The following is a 19,290-nucleotide window of genomic DNA, read 5'->3' on the forward strand; positions in this document are numbered from 1 at the left end:
GATGAAGCTAGTCTTTAGAGATATTTTGCGCAGAAAGTTGACATGTATATTCTATCATCTTAAAAAGTGGTCTGACTTGCAACCCAGCTAGTATTGCTTTATCTTTTGGGCCTCACAGTGAGCCAACGCTCATGTCGTGCATTCATTCCAGAGGCTGGTCTTGGAATGGCTGGTTACAGTTCCGGAAGAGTGTGTTTTAGTGAGCTGTCTGACAACAAATAAGAGTCTCATTTATGACTGTAAATTGTCCATTGGTGTGAATGGATGTAAGTCTACATGTGGCCGGTGATAGACAGGCAGCAGCTCCGGGTGTCCCCCGCCTCTCGCCGTATCGAAACGGACAGGCTGCATTAAGTGAAGCAAATAAATGAGATTCTGGCCCTGTGATGAGCGTAAGTTTCACCACATTTTTTGTTTAGTCACTTTGTCATCTCATGTGAGCATGATTTATAAAGCTTACTGACACTTAGCTTACTGACCTTAATATCAGCCCTGACAGGGTGAATGATGGGAGACTGCCAAAATCCACAACCCATTGGAAGCAATTTGACAGTCCATCACCTTCTAATTATCCTGTCATGACCCTTTTATAGATTTAATATTTGCAATCAGAGATTAAATAATTGTTTCTCAATTCTCTTTTGCCTTGGAAAGTAATGCTAATTGTACGGCAGTTCAGATTCGCGGTTTGAGATCAAGACCAGTCCCGCTCTGTAGCAACGTGCCCGTGAAAATGGACAGATATTATGATTGAGGAATAAGGTGGTGGTCCTACTTTCAGCTGCTACATATCAAACTACAAAGCCCCGTGTTGATTTGATCACAAGCCATGGCCTCTTACTAGTCCGGGCACTGGCCTGCGCATGCCACTGCGGTCAATCGAGGCCAACATTACATCAGGAAGGAGATTTTGCTAAGAAAACACCAGCCGTCTCCACTGGCTGACTCCAGTACAAACACTCCCAGGGCTCCCAGAGGGAGGCGGGGCAGCTGTGGGAGTGAAGCAGGACTGCAGTGGACGAGGGAGCAGTTGAGATCAGTGAGGGTACAAGAACCTTTTATTCACACAGATTTCTGAGAACCTCTCTGACTGCAACGTTATCGTCTTTTACTTTTTATATTCCTTTGTCATTTCTCGACCGTGGTTTCTCCAGCGAGTCAGTCTCTAAACAATGCATCACAGCCCGTCTCATTACTGTCCTGTTAAACTTCCCTCTCCCTCTCGCTGCTGCTCTTTTGTTACAGAACACAACCAATCAATCCTGACTCTCTCAGCAGATCACTATATCATCAGCAAACATCATAGTCCGTAGAGACTCCTTCCTCACCCTGTCTGTCAGTCTGTCCGTAACAATAGCCAACAAGAATGGGACAAGAGCTGATTCCTGAAGGCATCCTACTCGCACCTCGAAGCCCTCCGTCACTCCCAAGGCACACCTCGGTCTCACAATCCTCATATACGTTCTGCACAACCCTCACATACTTCTTTGATACTCCTGACTTCCTCATCCAATATTATGCTTTTTCTCTTGGAACTCTATCCTTGACAATATCCTGATTCACATACGCCCATGTATATACCTCTAATATACGGCTATCCATCCATCCATCCATCCATTTTGCACCCACCCATCCATGGATGCATCCATCCATCCTTACATCTTCCATCTGATCATCAGGTAGCAATGACAGCAGCGGAGAAAAACTGAGACTTCCCTCTTCCCAGACGTTTACTTCAGCTTAATGCTTTTAAAATGTTAATGTTTCAAGGAGCGCTGTCAAATGAAACCATTAGAAACGTGTTAACTATAGTCAGTGTTAACGCTGCTTACATTTTTAATATGCAAAGACACATCAGCCACTCAGAGTACGCGTTTTGAATCGCCCTCCATCACTCTCGTAATGTCGAAATCATCTGTTCTTTAGGACGTACATTTGTTAAGCTATTAGCATTTGTATCGAATTTTATGGATTGACAGCCCTTGCTTCAGGAAAATAGACAGCCAATTGATCCCTGCCACAGCATCCTGACTCACATACACGATGCAGAAGTTTGTGCAGACGGCAGGACACAAGTGCATGAACTGACACCACAAAATAGCACAAAATCATTGAAAGTTTGAGTCATAAAAGTCACTGAAACTAAGCTCCCAGCTGCTACTGTCTACGATTGTATTGCAGTGTTTTCTGACATAGTTCAACAGGGCAGTATTCAGGACGGCTCCCTCGTACTCCAGACAGATTTTTGGCACGTGTAGTCATCCTTATCCATAGACGAGGATATCCCTCCATCATTATTCCGTTTCTGAACAAATATCCAAAAGCTTGATCAATTAGACAATGGGTGCTGAGTTTGGGTTTCCATCTCACCTAACACCCCAAATGCATCCTTATTCCTGCGAATGAACCAACTGCTACGTTGAGATCCAAACCACTGTCTCGATCACTCGCTCTGTAGTTCCCGTATTTTAGTACCAGCAACTGTTTACTGAGTCTGCCTGTGCTTTACAGTCAAACACAAATGCTGAGCCAGCGACCCTCCCCAACAAACCACATTTCTATTGTTTTATACATACACCAGTCCTGCTGTTTCAACTTTTTACAAGATGTTTTTGTTTTTGATTCATTTTGTACGTCTGTCATCTGTTGACATCACACTTGACATCACTAGTAACTCTGTAGTTTTCACCAAATAGAACAATATGTTCCTAATGTTGTCATTTGGCGTATAATTCTACAAACAGAAAAGTCAGTTTTGCACTCAACAACAACATGTCAGACACGCTACAGCCTCAGTCCACTCCACTGTAATCTGCAAAAACGGACTGAAGGAATTTGGCTTTTACAAACTCTTACAAAGATACATCAGGAACTACGCTGGTTCAGAAGTTTTTATATAGCTGATTCTGTTTATGTGGCTGTTTTGTTTTATTCCTTAAATGTGCGCGCGTATTCTACCTGGGAAGAGAAGAAGATTCATGTGGTACTGTGACAGTTTGCAAATGCGGTCTCATGCAAATGTGCGACATCAGAGAGGTTTCGACAGGTGAGCTTCAGTTTGGCTCTAGGGCACTGAGAGGCGGCTGTCCGTTACTGCGGGCCAACCACAGGGCAACACCATTAATCTTATCCTGCAGAATCCATGGGAATTGAAGAATTGAAAAAAAAGCAACAATGTGTTATTTAATTAGCACCACGTACATGAATGCAGAGCCATTATGCATGCAAAGACACGAGTGCAGAACACTGAGGAAGATACGGCCTGAGATTGACTCAGATACCACGGATCTTACAAGTAAAACAGACGTAATCATGTCGTTTGCAGCTACTGCTCAAAGGCAAACACTATCGATCAGATTTTGATCAGCTTAACATGTCACATTTAATGGTTGATAGAACATCAAGTCACAATCCTCATAGGAATTATTGAAGGCTACTATTATTGGCTGTTGTGGCCATCTTCCATAGTGCTGTTGACAAGGCGGTGATACCCTGGATCACCACTCCATTACAGGTCACTCACAGACATGTTTCTGGCCTCTCTTTTTTATTTTATTATTTTTTAAGTTCAGACTTCTCTTGAAAAATGCAACAAGCAAGTGGAAAACAAAATCTTGTTTTTACTGCCTCCTGCATGTATTTTCTTTTAGCCCAAAGGTTTTTTTTGTAGATTTAGCTGATAGCATTTGACAGCAAACCCACGATAATGGAGTACAAAGCACGACTGACAGTCTTGTTTTTGTCTTTTTGTGCCAACACCTATTATATCCTTTATATAACTTGATCTTTCCATATTAACTTAGATAACTAAAGCAAAAACTAGTTAAAGAAAGCAGTAGTGTCTGCATTGGCAGTGAAAAATTTTGGTGATGAAGAAAAAAAAAGTTTTGGTTTTTTTCCAATAATTTTCTTTCAATTACGACTCTATCTTTTTTATTTTCTTTTTTTTATTTTCATAAATCTCACTTTGGGATAATATTCATTCACCTTTATTTGACCTTCAGTTCAAGCAAAACACTGGAACGGTTTGAGTGTTTTGGCTTTTTTGCTCTGAAAATATGCTTCACCCTAACCTTCCATCATGCTTGAATATTTCCCCTCTGCATCAGTTTAGCCCTCCATTCTTCAGCTTTTCCCAAAACAGATCTCCTCTTTGCACTCATCCCAACCACCCCAGGTCATCAGTCTTTACAGTCGAAACTTTCTGTCACTGACTTTCTGCCACATTTTACCTGGAAGCTGCACCCTGCTTGAACTCGAGAACTTCACACATGCTGCCAATATTTTTAAATTCCCGGTAACGCTTGTTATCCGACTTTGAAATCTTGGTTCAAGAAATCCTGCATCCAAAATGGTTCATTCTGAGCGACATGAAAAGGACTGAATTGTTTTAGCAGCATGAATTAAAATAAGGATGTGATTATATTCATTTGTTGACGCGTTCCTCACAAAGCAGCAGCGAGCTCCAGCGCCTGTTGCATGAGTGTGTGGGATGAGGGTTTAGGCACGTTGTCTGCGAGGCCGTCCAAAGGGCCCCCGGGCACCTCAGTAAAAGAGATAATTATCTTTTATCTGCTGTGTTGTGACGGAAGATTATGGTTCAAATTTACGATTGTTAGGGAGACAATGCGACACGAGGCTGCTCTTTTGAAAATGGCATGGGGCTTCTTGTACAAGTGAGAGAACTCCCACAATGCCACGGCAGCTCATCCTTCATGTTTCAAGCTGGTGGTCTTTCTGAACAAAAGGGAGAGATCACAACAACGGCATTTCGCTTCACAAAGTAATCCGATCGACAGTGCGGACAAGGATCCGATCTTAATTGAGGATAAAGTTTTGATAAGATTAGAGATTACATGTATGACGAAAGAGCGGAAAATATCTTTGGAGTTATAGTTCATTTATTTTTGTTGTTTCATAAATCTTTCTGGCCAAGCTGTTTGTACGTCATCAACACAATTAACATTTCAACACATTTATTTTTGCGTCTGTAGGAACAATAAAACATCAAATAGTTTTTGTCTCCCAGTCCAGAAATTGTTACTGGTGACACCTGAGGTTTTGATGCTCTCCTGAAAATAGTTCTAGATACAATATCAGCAAAAAAATAATGACCATTAATAACTGAAAGTACTTTCATGATTAAGAAACCATGTAAAGTACAGTCCTTTTCGTTGAAGGAAACGCTGCAACAGCCATGTGTGGGTCATTTGAGGAGGGTATTTGAAGGTCAGTAAAAAAGCCCTGGTTGGCACGAAGACAAGAGAGATGTGAGCTGCAAAGTTAAGGTGCAGAAGTGAGCAACTTTTTCCAGTCTTTTTCACCAAAGTCTATGTGGGTTTTTTATTTTTTGGGGATGATTTGGCACTTTCTCTTTCATCTCACAGAGGTGAGTTCCCCAACTGTCACCAGGGAGGAAGATCTGCTATCCAGATCTGAAAGTAGTGAGGAGGGTGTATCTGTTTATTATGAGGGAGACAGAGCTGAGCCAAACGTTAATATTCTGAACCTATGGCCTTGGGTTCATCCGCAGGGTCGGAAGCTTGAATCTTAGCTTCAAGTCCATTTATAGCCATGAAATGTGTTAAAACAAAATCTTGTTTTTTTTTGTTTTTTTTTTAAGTGTTGGGGAGAAACTTGAATGACCTTTTATTATTCATCGTCCTGTTCAAGTCTCTCCACCACCCCCTCAACAACACATCAAAATACATGTGGGAGCGGGCTCTCCCACACGAAGCTAGCAACCAAAGCTAAACATCATTCATCTGGTGCAAAGTCATCTAAATTCCTCCTGACCCCAAATCTGACCTGACCTTTGTTGACGGGATGAAGATGGACTATTCCTGCGAGCCGATTACACCCACAAATCTGTCATCATCCTCACCTGAAAGATGAGAGGCAGGCGCAGGAAGACGGAGAGACAGACGGAGCGGGAGAGACAGAAATAAGTGGTTTGTGAGGATGATGAGGGAGGAAAGGGGCGAGGAGATCACAGAGAGTTCATCGACCTGCCTTCATCCCTACCTGAGCCGCAGCACATCCACTCACCCCTGGCAGACGTCCACCAACAAACACCAGCCAGGGGAAGGTCAGCGAGGGGCCACGGGGTCCCAACGTGGGGCAAAGCTCTCCTCAATCCCTACATACACACACACACACATTATTCCCATTCTCATTCCAGATGCCCCTTTGACCCCACTATTAAAACACAGGAGCAAATCTCCTGATTGGTCACAGCGGCTCAGAAACAAATGATGCCAAATACCTGACTTCTGTTTGGCCTTTCTGCTGGGAGGTATGAGCGGACTGCAGCTGCTGGATTTGGTGTTCTTGTGCAAATATATTCTGATATTGGAAATGGGCTTCCCAATGCTCTTGCATGATTGCGGCGGTATGTCGGCTTGCGCAGTACGCACAGCCACAACAGCAACAAGAACTTGTCAGGTCAGTCTGGTGATGTCTTTCTGGGTTGATTTGACTTTAGAATTGTCGACTCATGGATATGAGAGAGGAGCACGTGGCCAAGGGGTAACATGGATGCTGCTCCCGTTGGGTGATAATGACAGAACAAGCTGCCGGAATGGTGTTATATTTCCATAGCTGCGTCGTGGTGACAAACAAAACAAAGATCTGGAGCAGCCCATGACCTTAGTCAAATACCCTGAAAGCTGAAAGTGCTCACAGAACGCTGTCTGCACATGCAATATCACACATGAAATGGACAACCTAGTGTCCACAGAAATCATTAGTCAACTGGTGAACTCGACCTGTCAAGACTGCAACTTTATTGACTTGTTGCTTGTTGCCCCTAAACCCATTAAAACTATTTCTCTTACAGGTGTCACCTATGTGTTCCATAGTCTTTCGACCTCATGTCTGTCCAACTAGATCCCTCAGATAGGTCGGATTTAAACGTAACATTCTTCATACTTTCATGATCATGGAAGTTAAAAGTGTTATGAGTTTGGATAGCATTAAGAGGTCCTTAAATAAGGCCAACTGAAAAGTGAGTATAAGAAAATAAAGTAACATTAGAGGGTTCTGGCCAGTGATCCAGATCCTCTTGTGATATAAATACATTTAAAAAAAAGGTGTATTCAACATGATTGGAAAAAAGGAGGCAGCTAGTGTGTGTAAAGCATACAACTTTAGGTGGTCTCCATGTTCTGTTTGGCTTTATGAGGAGAATTTTCTGTAGTTCTGTGGTGAAGTTATCGCTTTCAAAATCTTCTCACCCTCCTAATTTGCTATTTTATTTCCATTTAAACAGTAAATAATGAATTGCGCTAATATTGATTTGGGGTGTGGGGGACTTGAGCCACTCTTAAATGCAGAGGAATGACAATCTTGAACAAACATGAAATCAAATTCAACAATACACGAGTTCTCTAATTGAAACTAAGTCGAGTTGCTAGTATCACAGTGTAAGAGAACAGCGGGGGATTATGATCCTGAAGAGTTGTAGTCTATACAGAGGTTAATAGGTTCAACTGTTGTGCTGAATTTTCTTTGGAAAGTGCGTTGGGTTTCTTTGGAATGACTTACAATACATGGGTAACGCGTCACTGTTGCAAAAGAATTTATTTTCTTCCCCGACGCTGGCATTTTTCCCTCATCACTTCCTGAAAGGAGAGGTGGTTAACTAGAAGAATTGTGGACCTGTTTGTTTAGTGGGTTTTTAGGAATTTTATTTCCTCGTGCAGATTTGAAAATACTCACTGCACAGTTTGTGTAGGGTGTTGTCACTGTCAAGGAGATTTTGCCGCACTGATCTGATGAGAGATTATCCTTTGTGTATTTTTTCTGGGGTCATTTTGGACAGTTAAATGACAATTTGTTTTGTAGTATTAAATCTCACAGATGGAATACGCAGGCCAAAGCACTCAACAGAAACAGAAAATGAAAATTATGCCACTATTTTTTAGCTTGTTCTGGTGACAGCGCTTGAGGCTCAACTGTCCAAACACTCATGTAGTGTGAGGAAATTTAAAGCAGAAGCATGTTTTTTGCTGTTGTTCACTTTGTCTATGATATGTTAGAAACTGAAATATAAATAAAAGTGATTTTGAGTGAAGTAACTATTTAATACGATGCAAGTAGCGTTCAAGCTCATGTTCCACTTGAAATATATAATGTTTTAACAAGTGAAATAATTCATTAATTGAGTGTTATTTTAGAGATCTGGTCCTCAAATTATTATTATGATTTATGGTGGCCATTTAAATGAAAATAGGCCTTTGACTATAGCCTACAGTTTTGTGAAAAAAGAAAATTGCAAATTAATTTTTTTGTCAAAATAAAAATCTGTTCCCAGAAGACACTAATCGTAGTGCAGTCAGGTGCTGGATTAGATGCTGTAGTGTTTTTTCTTTTTGTGTGTGTGTGTGTTGTACGCATGTCTGACAACATAATTAATATTTTACTTAAATGCCTGGTTTGGCAGTCTGAAAAAAAAGAAAAATATTGGACTCTTCATTAATTTAAAAGTGAGTTTAATCAGTTCGTATTTACAGTCTGAAGAAAGCGTGAGTAACACTAGAAATAACACTTCCTGGCAAGTGTGCCCACACTAAAGGTTGGTGGATGTGTAATGTGGCGAGTCGCATGCCAGCTTCCAGCTATTTATGCTTCGGTAGCTTGAAACAAAAGCTCTGCCAGTCGGCGGTGCCGGTGGTGCCTGCCCTCTGTGACCCCGACGTTTGATTTGTTCCTGCATCGCTGCTGTTTATTTCTGCACTTCCTGTTTGCATTCAACTGACCGTAAGTGTGTGAGTACGTGCGTGTGTGTGTGTGTGTGTGTGTGTCAAAGATCAGAAACAGACTCTCCACCACAGTGCTAACATGTCAACAGAGATTAAACTAGTTTATTATTTTCAAAGTGAGGGGGGAAAATTACGAAACAAAAAAGCAGTCATATTTTACACTAGTGATTATTATTAAATTTTTACAACCATTCAGTCTGCATAACATAAAGAAATAATTCTACATCTTTGTTTCTTTCGTATTTTTGGTACTCTGATTTTATACATACAAATAACAAATACAAGGAACTTTTTTTTCACAATGCATATAATCTGTGGGCAGCAGGAAAAGTCTTTTGGGTGATCAAATGTGTGTGTGCGCGTGTGTGTGTGTGCGTGTGAGAGAGAGTGTGTGTGTTTAAGTGTCAACACAAACCAACTGCCCGAGACCTATAGCACATCCAAAAATGAAAATAAGAAAGATGCCTGCAGCCAGCGGTGCAGATTCTCTTCAAATGTAATGCAACACAATTCGCAGAAAGCAAAAACCGAGGCCTGCCCTTTCTGAAAAGTCTCTCCATTCCCTCCCGTGCTCTCTCCTCGGGCGGCAGGTCTCTCCACCTGCTTCAACTCGTACCCTTCTCGTCGTTAGCTGCCCACGGGCAAGTTTCCTTTTTTCTGTTAGTTAATTAAAAAGTCTTCATTAAACGTACTGTATTTCATACAATTTGTACAAATATATTCAACGTCTGTCTCTCCTCGTCTTCAGCGGAGTGAGAGCAGGTGAGGGGGCTCCTGTTACACAGGTTCAAAGGTGAGGACAAGCGGGAGATTCAGGGTAGGGGCATCACAAAATGAGCAAGATGGCTTTTTGTACACAAATGGAGTTCCTTTTGGTGGGGTGTGCAGGAGGAGGTGGTGGTGGGGTGAATTGGGGGGGAGGGCAGCCCCCCCTTCTGGAGGTCAGTGTGCCACAGTCAAGTCTGCGAAGCATTCAGCTACACTTTGATTTTATAAAAATAAGATAAAACAGAGAGTAAAGTCCTGTCTGGTGGGACAGGGGAGCTTAGTTTGGGCAGAGGTGCAGTTTTTTTTGTCAGGTCAGTAGAGGTACCAAGGGGCAAAGCGGAGGGGGGGGGCAGTCTGTGGTTTAACCCATCGCTGTGACCATACTGGATGGGTGGTGAGGGGCAAACGGTAGGCTGGAGGAAGGATGCATGGGCGTGGGAGTGGTCAGCATGTGGCCTGAGTGCGAAAAGGGAGGAAAGGAGGACATGTGGCGGGAGAGGGCGGCGGGACTGAACGAGCTGCTCTTGTCCATCAGGCTCTTGGAGAAGTCGTCCATGCTGTCCTGGGACTTTTTGCTCTTCTTGGATTTGCTGGACATCTTCCTGTTCCTGGTCTGGATGCCTTCCTTCTTCATGGTCAGAGGTCGGTTAATCTGCTCTCGAAAGGAGACAGAGAGGAAGGCAGATTAGTATATAGTTGCCAGCCAGCTCACTTGCAAGACACGGAAAGGTCATGGCATTTGTGGCTAAAGCTCCGTTTACATCAGGCGTGGGCTTGTGCGGCCCGAGGCCCACATTTGACTGCCTTTTTGTCCCCACGAGGTCAATGTGAAATTCACTGAGCGACCGCAGGAACTGTATCACAATTCTGCCCCACGATAACTTTCGTTATGATTCGTGAGCTCGAGACAAATTCATCAGGCTTTTTTTTTTTTTAGGTTGAATATTAAACCAAGTATTTCGGATCTCTGGAAGCATCCAAAACAACACAGAGCACCCTATACCGACTATGTATAATGTTCTTGTGCTGCTTCTTGAAAGCTAACGTTGGAAACATTGGTTATGGACTCGAATGCTTTGACTTTTGTTTGAAGTGCCGGGCTTCCTGTGCGAGACTGCAGACATCTAAGCATCAAAGAGCAAGAGAGCGGACTGGCTTTAGGTGGGCAAAGCAGGGAAAGTCACCCAATATGTAGCCACATCTTAAGAGAGTCACCCTCCCCTCTCTTAAAAAAAAAAAAAAAAAAAAAAAAAAGAGAGAAAAACCCACCCAGGGCCCACTGCTCTAATCGTCGCCGCTTTTGGAGTCAGCAAAAATGTTTCAGACTGTGCCGGAAGAAATCCCCGTTCTTATTTCCTGGGGAAGAACCGCTCAGAAAGATCAGGAAGCCCGTCCACCTCCCCTCATAATCCTGCCCACTGCTGGGATTCCATCATCCAGCTCTCGTTCTCGACTAAACCTATGCTGCAATACGGCAACTGGGGCCATTTTGGCTCGAGACGGCTGAGGAAGGAGAGTAGAGAGGACTTGGCTGATGTCGTCGTGGCCGTGTGTCTCTGTGGTTGACTGGCTGAACATTAGCTGCCAGACCCTTCTCCGTCTCCGCACTCCTATCCCCCTCCCCTCCATCTATTCTCTGTTTCTTTCTGGCATGACAACATTCTCAGACACAGCCCAGCTTAAAGGAATCAACATTTATATCCATCCAGCACGAACACCAGCGGAGAGATATAGCCTGTATGTAAACAGACTTCTCCATTTGGATCCCATTTGCCTCACAACGTGAAGTTGCACCCGCCTTAATGACTATGAACAAGAAGCCGTTCTGATCTGTAGATGAATCGGGCTACTTTTCTGCTGTGTGGAAATAAGTAAATACTAGTCAAATCAGGGGTCAACAATATGCAAACACAGTGTTCTTTCATACAAATTTGCTTCACATGTTTAAACTGGAGTCTTGAAAATGTTCAACACAGCTGAGGTTTTATTTAAAAGTCAAGATTGTTCGCAGCAGTGTATCTATGAAAGAATATAGACCCTGATCGACTGAGTCTGTTTCATTCGACTTTGTTTTATTTTTTTATTTATTCTTTTTTAAGTTTTGATCATCATTAATTACTACAATTCTGAATTACTCACATCTTTTTGCTTTTATTCATGTTTTACGCATGGTAAAAACATCAATATAAACATTCAAAACTACGCCTAAAAAGCAAGTTTTATCATCAGAATCATCATTAAGATTGTTAGTTTCAGCCATAATTGCTAGAAGTGACATCTCTGAGAGCAGAAGAGAGAGTTGGGAGGTAAACCGGCCCCTTGGGGAGACATTCGGATTGAGGATGTGAAATGATGTGTTGAGGCACCTCTCAAACCCAAAACGAATCACACAGAATAGTGGTCAGGGAGAGAGGGGGGTTGGGACTCGGGGTCCCTGGGAACCAAATGGATAAAGGAGGGGGAATCAGCCTGGAAATTAATCGAATTCTAATTAAGTCCTTCTTTAATATTCGAAATAAAGTCCGCTGCGGGCCTGTAGAGGCTGCCTCAACGTTGCATTTTGCCCCCTATAAATCACGTTACTTCTTCGGCGTTTGTCATCAGCGCGAACCGGACGGAGTCTGCAGGGTCAAGTCCGGTGCAGACGTTCAAGTGCACGGTGAAGTGCGGTTTTTAATGGCTCCTATCCAGGTTTATTACTTACATTGTGCAGTTTGAAGTAGAGGCCGCAGGCGTTGCACACTGGATCCCCGTTGGCGTTTCTCCGCCACAGCGTCGTTGTCGTTGTTTGGCAATTTGCGCACGAAGTTCCTGCCCGGCGCGCTGCAGACTGCGCACACAGAAGAGGAGCAGAGGCGTTAAAGTTAGCGCGGAGCAACCTTTGAATGACAATATCCAGGCGTTCGACTGATTTACAGTTTTTTCGGGGGGCAATGCGACAATTATTGCATGCGTAAAACATTGACAGAAAGCGCTCCCTTGAAATGAAACGAGAGCATAAGACAAACAGAACGCTATTACACGTGAGTGAAATTGTAATTGTGAGGTGAACATCTTGGTTATTGTGTCGCTACAGGGAGAGTCAACACATGCCAAACGAAAAGAAACAACTGATATTGTTTGGCTTCCCTCCAGGCTGCTCTAGTAAATTCCTGAGTTCCTCCTGACACGAGTGAAAGTCATGTCGTGTCTGTGATTCAGCTGCCTGACATTGACGTTATAATCTCTAAAAACAATCGATATCCAGGTGACCGCAGAGGACACACTGTAAAAGACTACATTATCTCCAAGAGAGGGATTTCCAATTAGACAGGCGCTGTGGCCTCGTGCCCCGCACCGGCGGTGCTGAGAATGAGCAATCAGACAGGAAGAATAAACTCTTAATAGATGGCATTCGGCAGTTCCTTGTCATTATTAAAAAAAAAAAACACCGGCTATATTTCACCCTCCTTGTGTGCTAATTGAAGTAACACCTAACGGTCGACAGTCGTGACTGGAGTGTGTTTTGACTGGCGCTGTTGTTATCTGGACTGCTCAGATATCCGGCAGACTTTTCCTGGGACGTCGCTTTTTCACATAAAAAGACGGATCAGAAGAGACTATTTCTCTGTCTCTCTATTATGATGCCATTTTCAGTTTTATTGGGAGCCTCTTGACTTTCTCAGTGCGGTGATCAAAAAAAAAGAATGCGCTTGTCAACGTAAAACTTCTGGATACATTATATATAAATAATGCATGAAAAGAAATCTCAGATCATTTTAAAGTGCAGACAACTAATTATATATAAGTAAACATTTAGCAGCTACTTGACCGCTAGAACGTGACTTTATCTATCTCAGTGTCATGCACACTGGTATTTTATGGCGCTAAAATACTACAACAATGCTCATATTATTGCTTGTATAACAGCTTAGACAGCTGCCATATTTGGTCAGGTCACTATTGAATGAACACTTAATAATCAAAATATCCTCTAGGTAGAGCAGGCCTGCATGCTTTATTAAAATTAAAATTAAAGCTCTGTTTGAACATAATAATCTATATATCAATGACAATTCGAGCAAATGAAAGCATCGTCATTGCATTGAAAAAATACGACTGTGCAGTTTCTTTTTTTTTTTTTTTTTTTTTTTTTTGTCTATGGTAGTATCTGAAAACAGAGACCTGCACTTGTCGAGTCAATTTCCTGCAGCTAATAGGCCTACTTCTTCCTGGATAGGGGAAAAAGAGAGAGAGACGGAAATGTCATCAATAGAGAAAATGTGGTGGAAACGTACCAGCCGTCGTTTGGGCTTGATGAGAGGGCGATTCTGCCCGTTCATCTTGTGATAGAGTCCGCAGGCGTTACACAGATAGTGACCCGTACCGTCCCGCCTCCACAGAGGGGTCGACGTAGCCCCGCAGTTCACACACTCCCTACCCTCTGCGCGCACACACACGCACACACACGCACAGGAAAGAATACAATACCCAGGTCAGTGTGATCCTAAACTGGACACCGCTTCAGACTCATCTGAGTCCACAAATAGGCAGCATGCATCGCACAGAACATTTTCATCGCAGCCATAATTCACACACATTTAACACACTGTTGGTAATGACTGACAGACAGTTGCATTAAGGTCCTCTTCTGGAGACACCCTGACGCTGCAGCATTTGTCAACACAGGTCCGTTGAACACTCACAATATTACTCTTACTATCAGCGCTACTGTTTAGGAGAAGTTCGATTGAGATGTCATAAAGGCGGGTGGAAGTCAAGCAAGCGAGCTGCGGGATTGTTGAGAAGCAGAAACCCACTTGTGCAGCAGCTGCCTCTTTTTTTTTTTTTTTTTTTTTTTCGACCGAGTGACGTGGGTGAGGCGCAAAACGTTTTGGCAAGTGTGTGGTTTATGTTAGCGAAAACACAAAAGGCCTCTGAAGTGCAAGAAGCTCCTAGCATACGTAAATATCTCCAAAATGCACTTGATCTCTCATTATCCTCGAATTAAAATCATCATTTTTGCAATAATGCACATGCTGAATAATCCCGATGATATGCATCAACTAATCCACCGCTTCAATCAAAAGGCGCAGATATTAATCTAATTACTGAATATCTGCTTTTGAACTTTAAAATAATTACCCCGGAATATTATTTCTGCCACGGCGACAGCTCTCCCCCTTTTTTCCTTTTTTTTTTTTTTTTTTTTTTAACTCCAGTGGATGTAGCGACAGCATCCGGTGCTCCGCCGCTGGATAAACAATGCAACTGTGGCGTGCACTGGCCTGACAGTAATGGGATTATGTTAAACATATAAACGTGGCGACACAGCCCAGAGAGCCCAATTCCTCTCTGTCTCTCAGCTTTCTGTGTCAGCGGGGAGGAACAGTCTATTAATGTTAATAGAGTGACAAAGGGAAAAAAAGACTCCATTTAAATAGCATATATTGATTGTATTGCATTAAATATTAGGTTATATAGATGAAGGTAATTCGCCTGCTGGTCATGAGCGTTAAAGAATTATTATTATTATTATTATTATTATTATTATTATTATTATTATTATTATTAATCGGCTATCATAGTTTCTAGTTTGCATCCCCCTTATAATTGCCATTATATCTGAATTTAAACTGTGATTATATTTTAGACGTGTTAGTACTCGTAGTATTAGTATTAGGCTGGGATTTCATTGGCGAGGTGCCCGCTGTCCCACCTCCCTCTGCTTAAGTGCCCTTGAACTAGGCATCTCCCTCGTAAATATTTTCTGATACTCATCTCGTGCGTACACTTTGGCACGATTTATTGTGACACAGAAAGAGTTCGATTACAACTCCTTCTGTGTCATTGAGCAATACTGCTGTCTCCTGTTTTTATTTTTTTGCATTTTTATTTTTACCGCGCTTTTTAAGTCAGGTTGGCCTCTGTGCTCTCTTTATGGGATGAATGATCTTCTCATGCGCATTTTAATAAATGAGATTAAACATTAAGCAGCAGATGTGGGGGGAATAATGTTAAGTTAAAAAGGGAATGTAATAAAGCGCACGCCTACCTGAACAGGACCTTGTTTTTGGTCTTGTTTTGGAACCATAACTAGAAGGGGACCCACCTATCAGGCTACTCGGTGGGAAGAGGCCTGGGCCGTATTCTGGGACATAGGGTGGGTATGTGGCGATGGGGTGGTGGGCAGTGGATGACCCTGCTCCGATGGACGCGACGCTCCGGCTGTGGGCCGACTCCAGTTTCATACTCTCGGCCAGCGACACTTGGTACTTTATGCATTCTTTGTCCTCCTGTCTGCCGGTGCTGCTGGAGCCCGGGGTGGAGATGCCGGGGTCCGGGGACACGTCTTTCGGTGGGGTCGGGGGAAACGTGAAGAGGTGCGGACTGGAGTGGCCGGTGGGCAGGGAGGAGGAGGAGGCCGGAGGGTAGACGGAGAGGCTGGCCGGGGAGCCGTGGTGCAGGGGGTTCTTGGGGAAGGGGCTCAGGTTCCAGGGAGAAGTGCTGTGGTGGGGGGCGATGCCTTTGCTGCCCTCCAGCCAGGGCAGGGAGCCGTGTAGTAACGAGGGACGGCACACCTGACCACCTGCAACAGAAACACACCACCGACATCACCAGTCTGATTCATACTGGATTGACGCTCGGGGGGTGCGAAGCTCTTTCGGTTGTGACAGCAGCACGTTGGTTTGTCAGACAAACATGAGCACGCTGTGAACGTGGGGTTTTGGAAAAGACATGCAATATGTATTTGTAAGATGAAATCAAAACGTGTGACAATAAAAAAAAAAAGCATTTTAATATATATAGATATATATATAAATCCACATCATATTTAAATAAATAAAAATTTCAGTAAGATTCAAAGACATCAAAACGGTTTGTCAAAACGATTGTGTAAATGTACAATATGAAACATGGTAAGGTGGCATTCATGGAATCTGTGTTAAAATTCCGTATTTAAAAACTTATTCTATTTTTATTTTTTTATTTATTTCGTTATTTTGCTCAATCAACAGAAGAAAATTAACAAAGGTTTTTTTTTTTAAAAGTCCGATCTTATCATGTTTTGTCACTGAATATATATATATATTTTTTGTACTCAAATCAGCCAAAATATATGCTCTCTCCTAAAAGTACAAGATAACACACTGTTTGATTTTAAAACGTATTTTGTTGATAACTCCCCACACTAAAACATAATTGCAACTTTTTTATAATGATTATTATTACTGAGTTAAATTAAAACAATTCATTGTTGGATTTTGTTTCATGCAATTCTAGTCAAAGCAGGATCACGACTACTGGCACGATCGTTTTGTCCTGAATTGCAAGGCATTTCTCACAATACTATTATTTCCATTTTTATTTTTTGTGATGAAATAATACCAATAGAAATGAAAGCAACGGTATTTAACAGTGTATTTCACAACCGCTTTTCTTTAGAGCGCTGCGCGTGATTGCGAGTAGGTCTCGCGAACGGCGCGTTACGCAGCTGCCGGTTGTGTATTTAAATCAAAAGTGATTTTAGTCAAACTTTGGTGACAAATGAGGCAGAAGAGTTCTATTTGCGCAGAATACTCACTGTGTGGGGGAGGCGGGTACCTCTGGACGGCTCGGACCGGGTTTCCATAGTACGGAGAGACGTGGTTCCCCTGTCCATCGATATTAAACAGTACATCCACATCGTCTGCGAGCTGATACTGCGAAGGGTCCATGTACGTGTGACTCAGGCCCGGGTGATGCGAGCCGGTGTGTTGCTCGTTCAGAACCGCCGGGTGATGGCTCATCCATCGTGGCTGATCCGCACTTACTTCCATTCTCTTGATCTTTGTTTTTCTGTCTTCAGCAAATGTTCATGCGCAAAACAATCAAATCCGTTAAGACGCGTCGTTAAATCCACAGGTTCCACGTTTGTTCTCGATCACCTTTGAATAGAGAAAACACAAACTCATCATCACATTTCAGGTTAGACTGACGACAACGACCAGAGATCCGAACATACCCATTACAGTACAAAGGTGCTGGCGTGCTGATAATAAGTCCAAAAGTGAAGTTCTTCAACTTCCTCGTCTTTTCTTTTGCAGCTCAACAAGTTAGTGCAGATGTTTCACTGAGCAGCAACTCTCTGATCCAATCTGTGTTTGTGCGCAGTCTTCTCCATTTACTCCTCTCCCTCTCTGTGACTCCTGCTCGATCACCCCGGCTCTAACTCTCTCTCTCTCTCTCTCTCTCTCTCTCTCTCTCTCTCTCTCGCTTACTCGCTCTCTCTTGCTCTCTTTCGCCACCCCCTCTCTGGCTTTTTTTTTTTTTTTTTTTACAGTGAAGGCATTCTTTCAGGATGGCGCCAGGCAGCTCAATGCTCGCAGACAGCTGTGGCGCGACGCAACTTAAGGAGGGTCTGTCAGTGTCATCAGTGAAGGGGAGGGGCCTCATCTAATTGAATAAAACCTGGAGCGGAGGGGGAGAAATTGGTATAACCTTCCCTAAATGTTATAGAGTGTATATAACCAAAGCGTTGAACGCACCGTTAAAGCACGCAGGGGACTATACTCTGACCGGAGGGTCATTGCTTCCACTATCTCCGATTCAATTATTTAATTGCTCAAAACAACATAACAACAAAGAAGATATATATATATATATATATATATATATATATATATATATATATATATATATATATATATATATATATATATATATATATATATATATATATATATATATATATATCTTCTTTGTTAACACCGACTATAATAAAAATAAAAATAATACAAATTATTATTATTATTATTATTATTATTATTATTATGCATTTTTACTTTATTACTTTTTGACCTTCTATTTTTTTCCCAGTTGACATCTAAGAATGATTTCAATCAGCGCCTCAAATACGAACACCAGAGCCTGTTGCTCTCAGGTTGCGGGACATTTCCTAAAATTGTGGCAGTGCGTCCCCTCGCGGTGACAGACAAGTTCTTTTTATGACGATGACGATGATGGATGATCTGAACTCTGAAGTCGAAACTAGCAGAGCTACACTGCAGATGGTTTCACAAGTTCACAATAAGTAATGTTAAAAGCCATGAATTATTTTGTTGCCAAAAACTGAAGGGTCATAATATTTTAAAGAGACGATCTGGATCTGTTATTTTCAAAGCGTTTATTTGTTGACTGGAATTTATTGTGCATGTGCATACAAGTGTCAATCTTTTTTTTTTATATTCTGTGAATATGTATATAAATACGTGCTACTTATGTAACGTCGCCGATTATTATCTTCCGTGTGTGTGTGTGTATGTGTGAGCGTGTGTGTGAAGGGTTGAACGACGCTGCTTGACTCGGACGGAGTTGCCGCAAACACACGCGCGTATGATTGGCTCTTCTCCCAAGTGTCCTTGAGCAAGAAGTACAACCTGTACGTGGACGTGCGTGCGTGCGATGACAAGAAAAACGTCACTTAACTGATGAATTAATGTGACCGAGAAAGAAATAAAAAACTTATACTTGAGCGCGCGCGCGCACACACACACATACACACGAACGCACAGCAAACCTGAATCTGAAGTTGGACGCGCGCTGCTGTCGCTTCCATTGTCGAGCTGTCAGCGGACTCGTGTAATCATTCTCTCCGAAAGCTGCACCGAATTATTCTTCAAGTTCAAGGTGCTCGCCACGTGATGACAAACTAACATCCCGATCACAAATCCTCCCCTCGCCATAATCTCGCTTCTTTAAAAGCAAAGGCTTGGGAGCGATCATAAGCAGAACAGTCTCC

General features: G+C 42.5%; 1 protein-coding gene across 5 annotated transcripts; it reads right to left on the reverse strand.

Moving 5' to 3' along the window:
- Positions 1-8,837: 8,837 nt before the first annotated feature.
- gata3 (GATA binding protein 3) lies at positions 8,838-18,075 on the reverse strand. Of its 5 annotated transcripts, none has more exons than XM_053861387.1 (6): positions 17,515-18,071; positions 17,095-17,437; positions 15,565-16,098; positions 13,695-13,741; positions 12,235-12,360; positions 8,838-10,182 (listed from the first exon to the last, which is right to left on the reverse strand). In XM_053861387.1, the coding sequence occupies exons 2-6, from the start codon at positions 17,327-17,329 to the stop codon at positions 9,892-9,894; spliced, it is 1,233 nt and encodes a 410-aa protein (XP_053717362.1). In that variant the 5' UTR covers positions 17,330-17,437; positions 17,515-18,071; the 3' UTR covers positions 8,838-9,891. The 5 variants fall into 5 exon arrangements, with proteins under 5 accessions (XP_053717362.1, XP_053717363.1, XP_053717361.1 ...); XM_053861388.1 differs by having other exon boundaries at positions 15,622-16,098; positions 17,515-18,070; XM_053861386.1 differs by lacking the exon at positions 13,695-13,741 and adding an exon at positions 13,808-13,953 and having other exon boundaries at positions 15,622-16,098; positions 17,515-18,066.
- Between the last annotated feature and the right edge of the window lie 1,215 nt (positions 18,076-19,290).

This window comes from Synchiropus splendidus, chromosome 4 (genome assembly GCF_027744825.2).
Source record: "Synchiropus splendidus isolate RoL2022-P1 chromosome 4, RoL_Sspl_1.0, whole genome shotgun sequence".
Classification (NCBI taxonomy): Eukaryota; Metazoa; Chordata; class Actinopteri; order Syngnathiformes; family Callionymidae; genus Synchiropus; species Synchiropus splendidus.

Excerpts from the sequence above, each read along its gene's own strand:
- gata3 (XM_053861385.1), bottom strand. The coding sequence starts at position 17,329 with ATGGAAGTAAGTGCGGATCAGCCACGATGGATGAGCCATCACCCGGCG. Across the intron at positions 13,954-15,564 it reads AAAAACAAGGTCCTGTTCAG|AGGGTAGGGAGTGTGTGAAC; the intron begins GTAGGCGTGCGC and ends GTGTGCGCGCAG. Across the intron at positions 12,361-13,807 it reads TCAAGCCCAAACGACGGCTG|TCTGCAGCGCGCCGGGCAGG; the intron begins GTACGTTTCCAC and ends CTGTGTGCGCAG.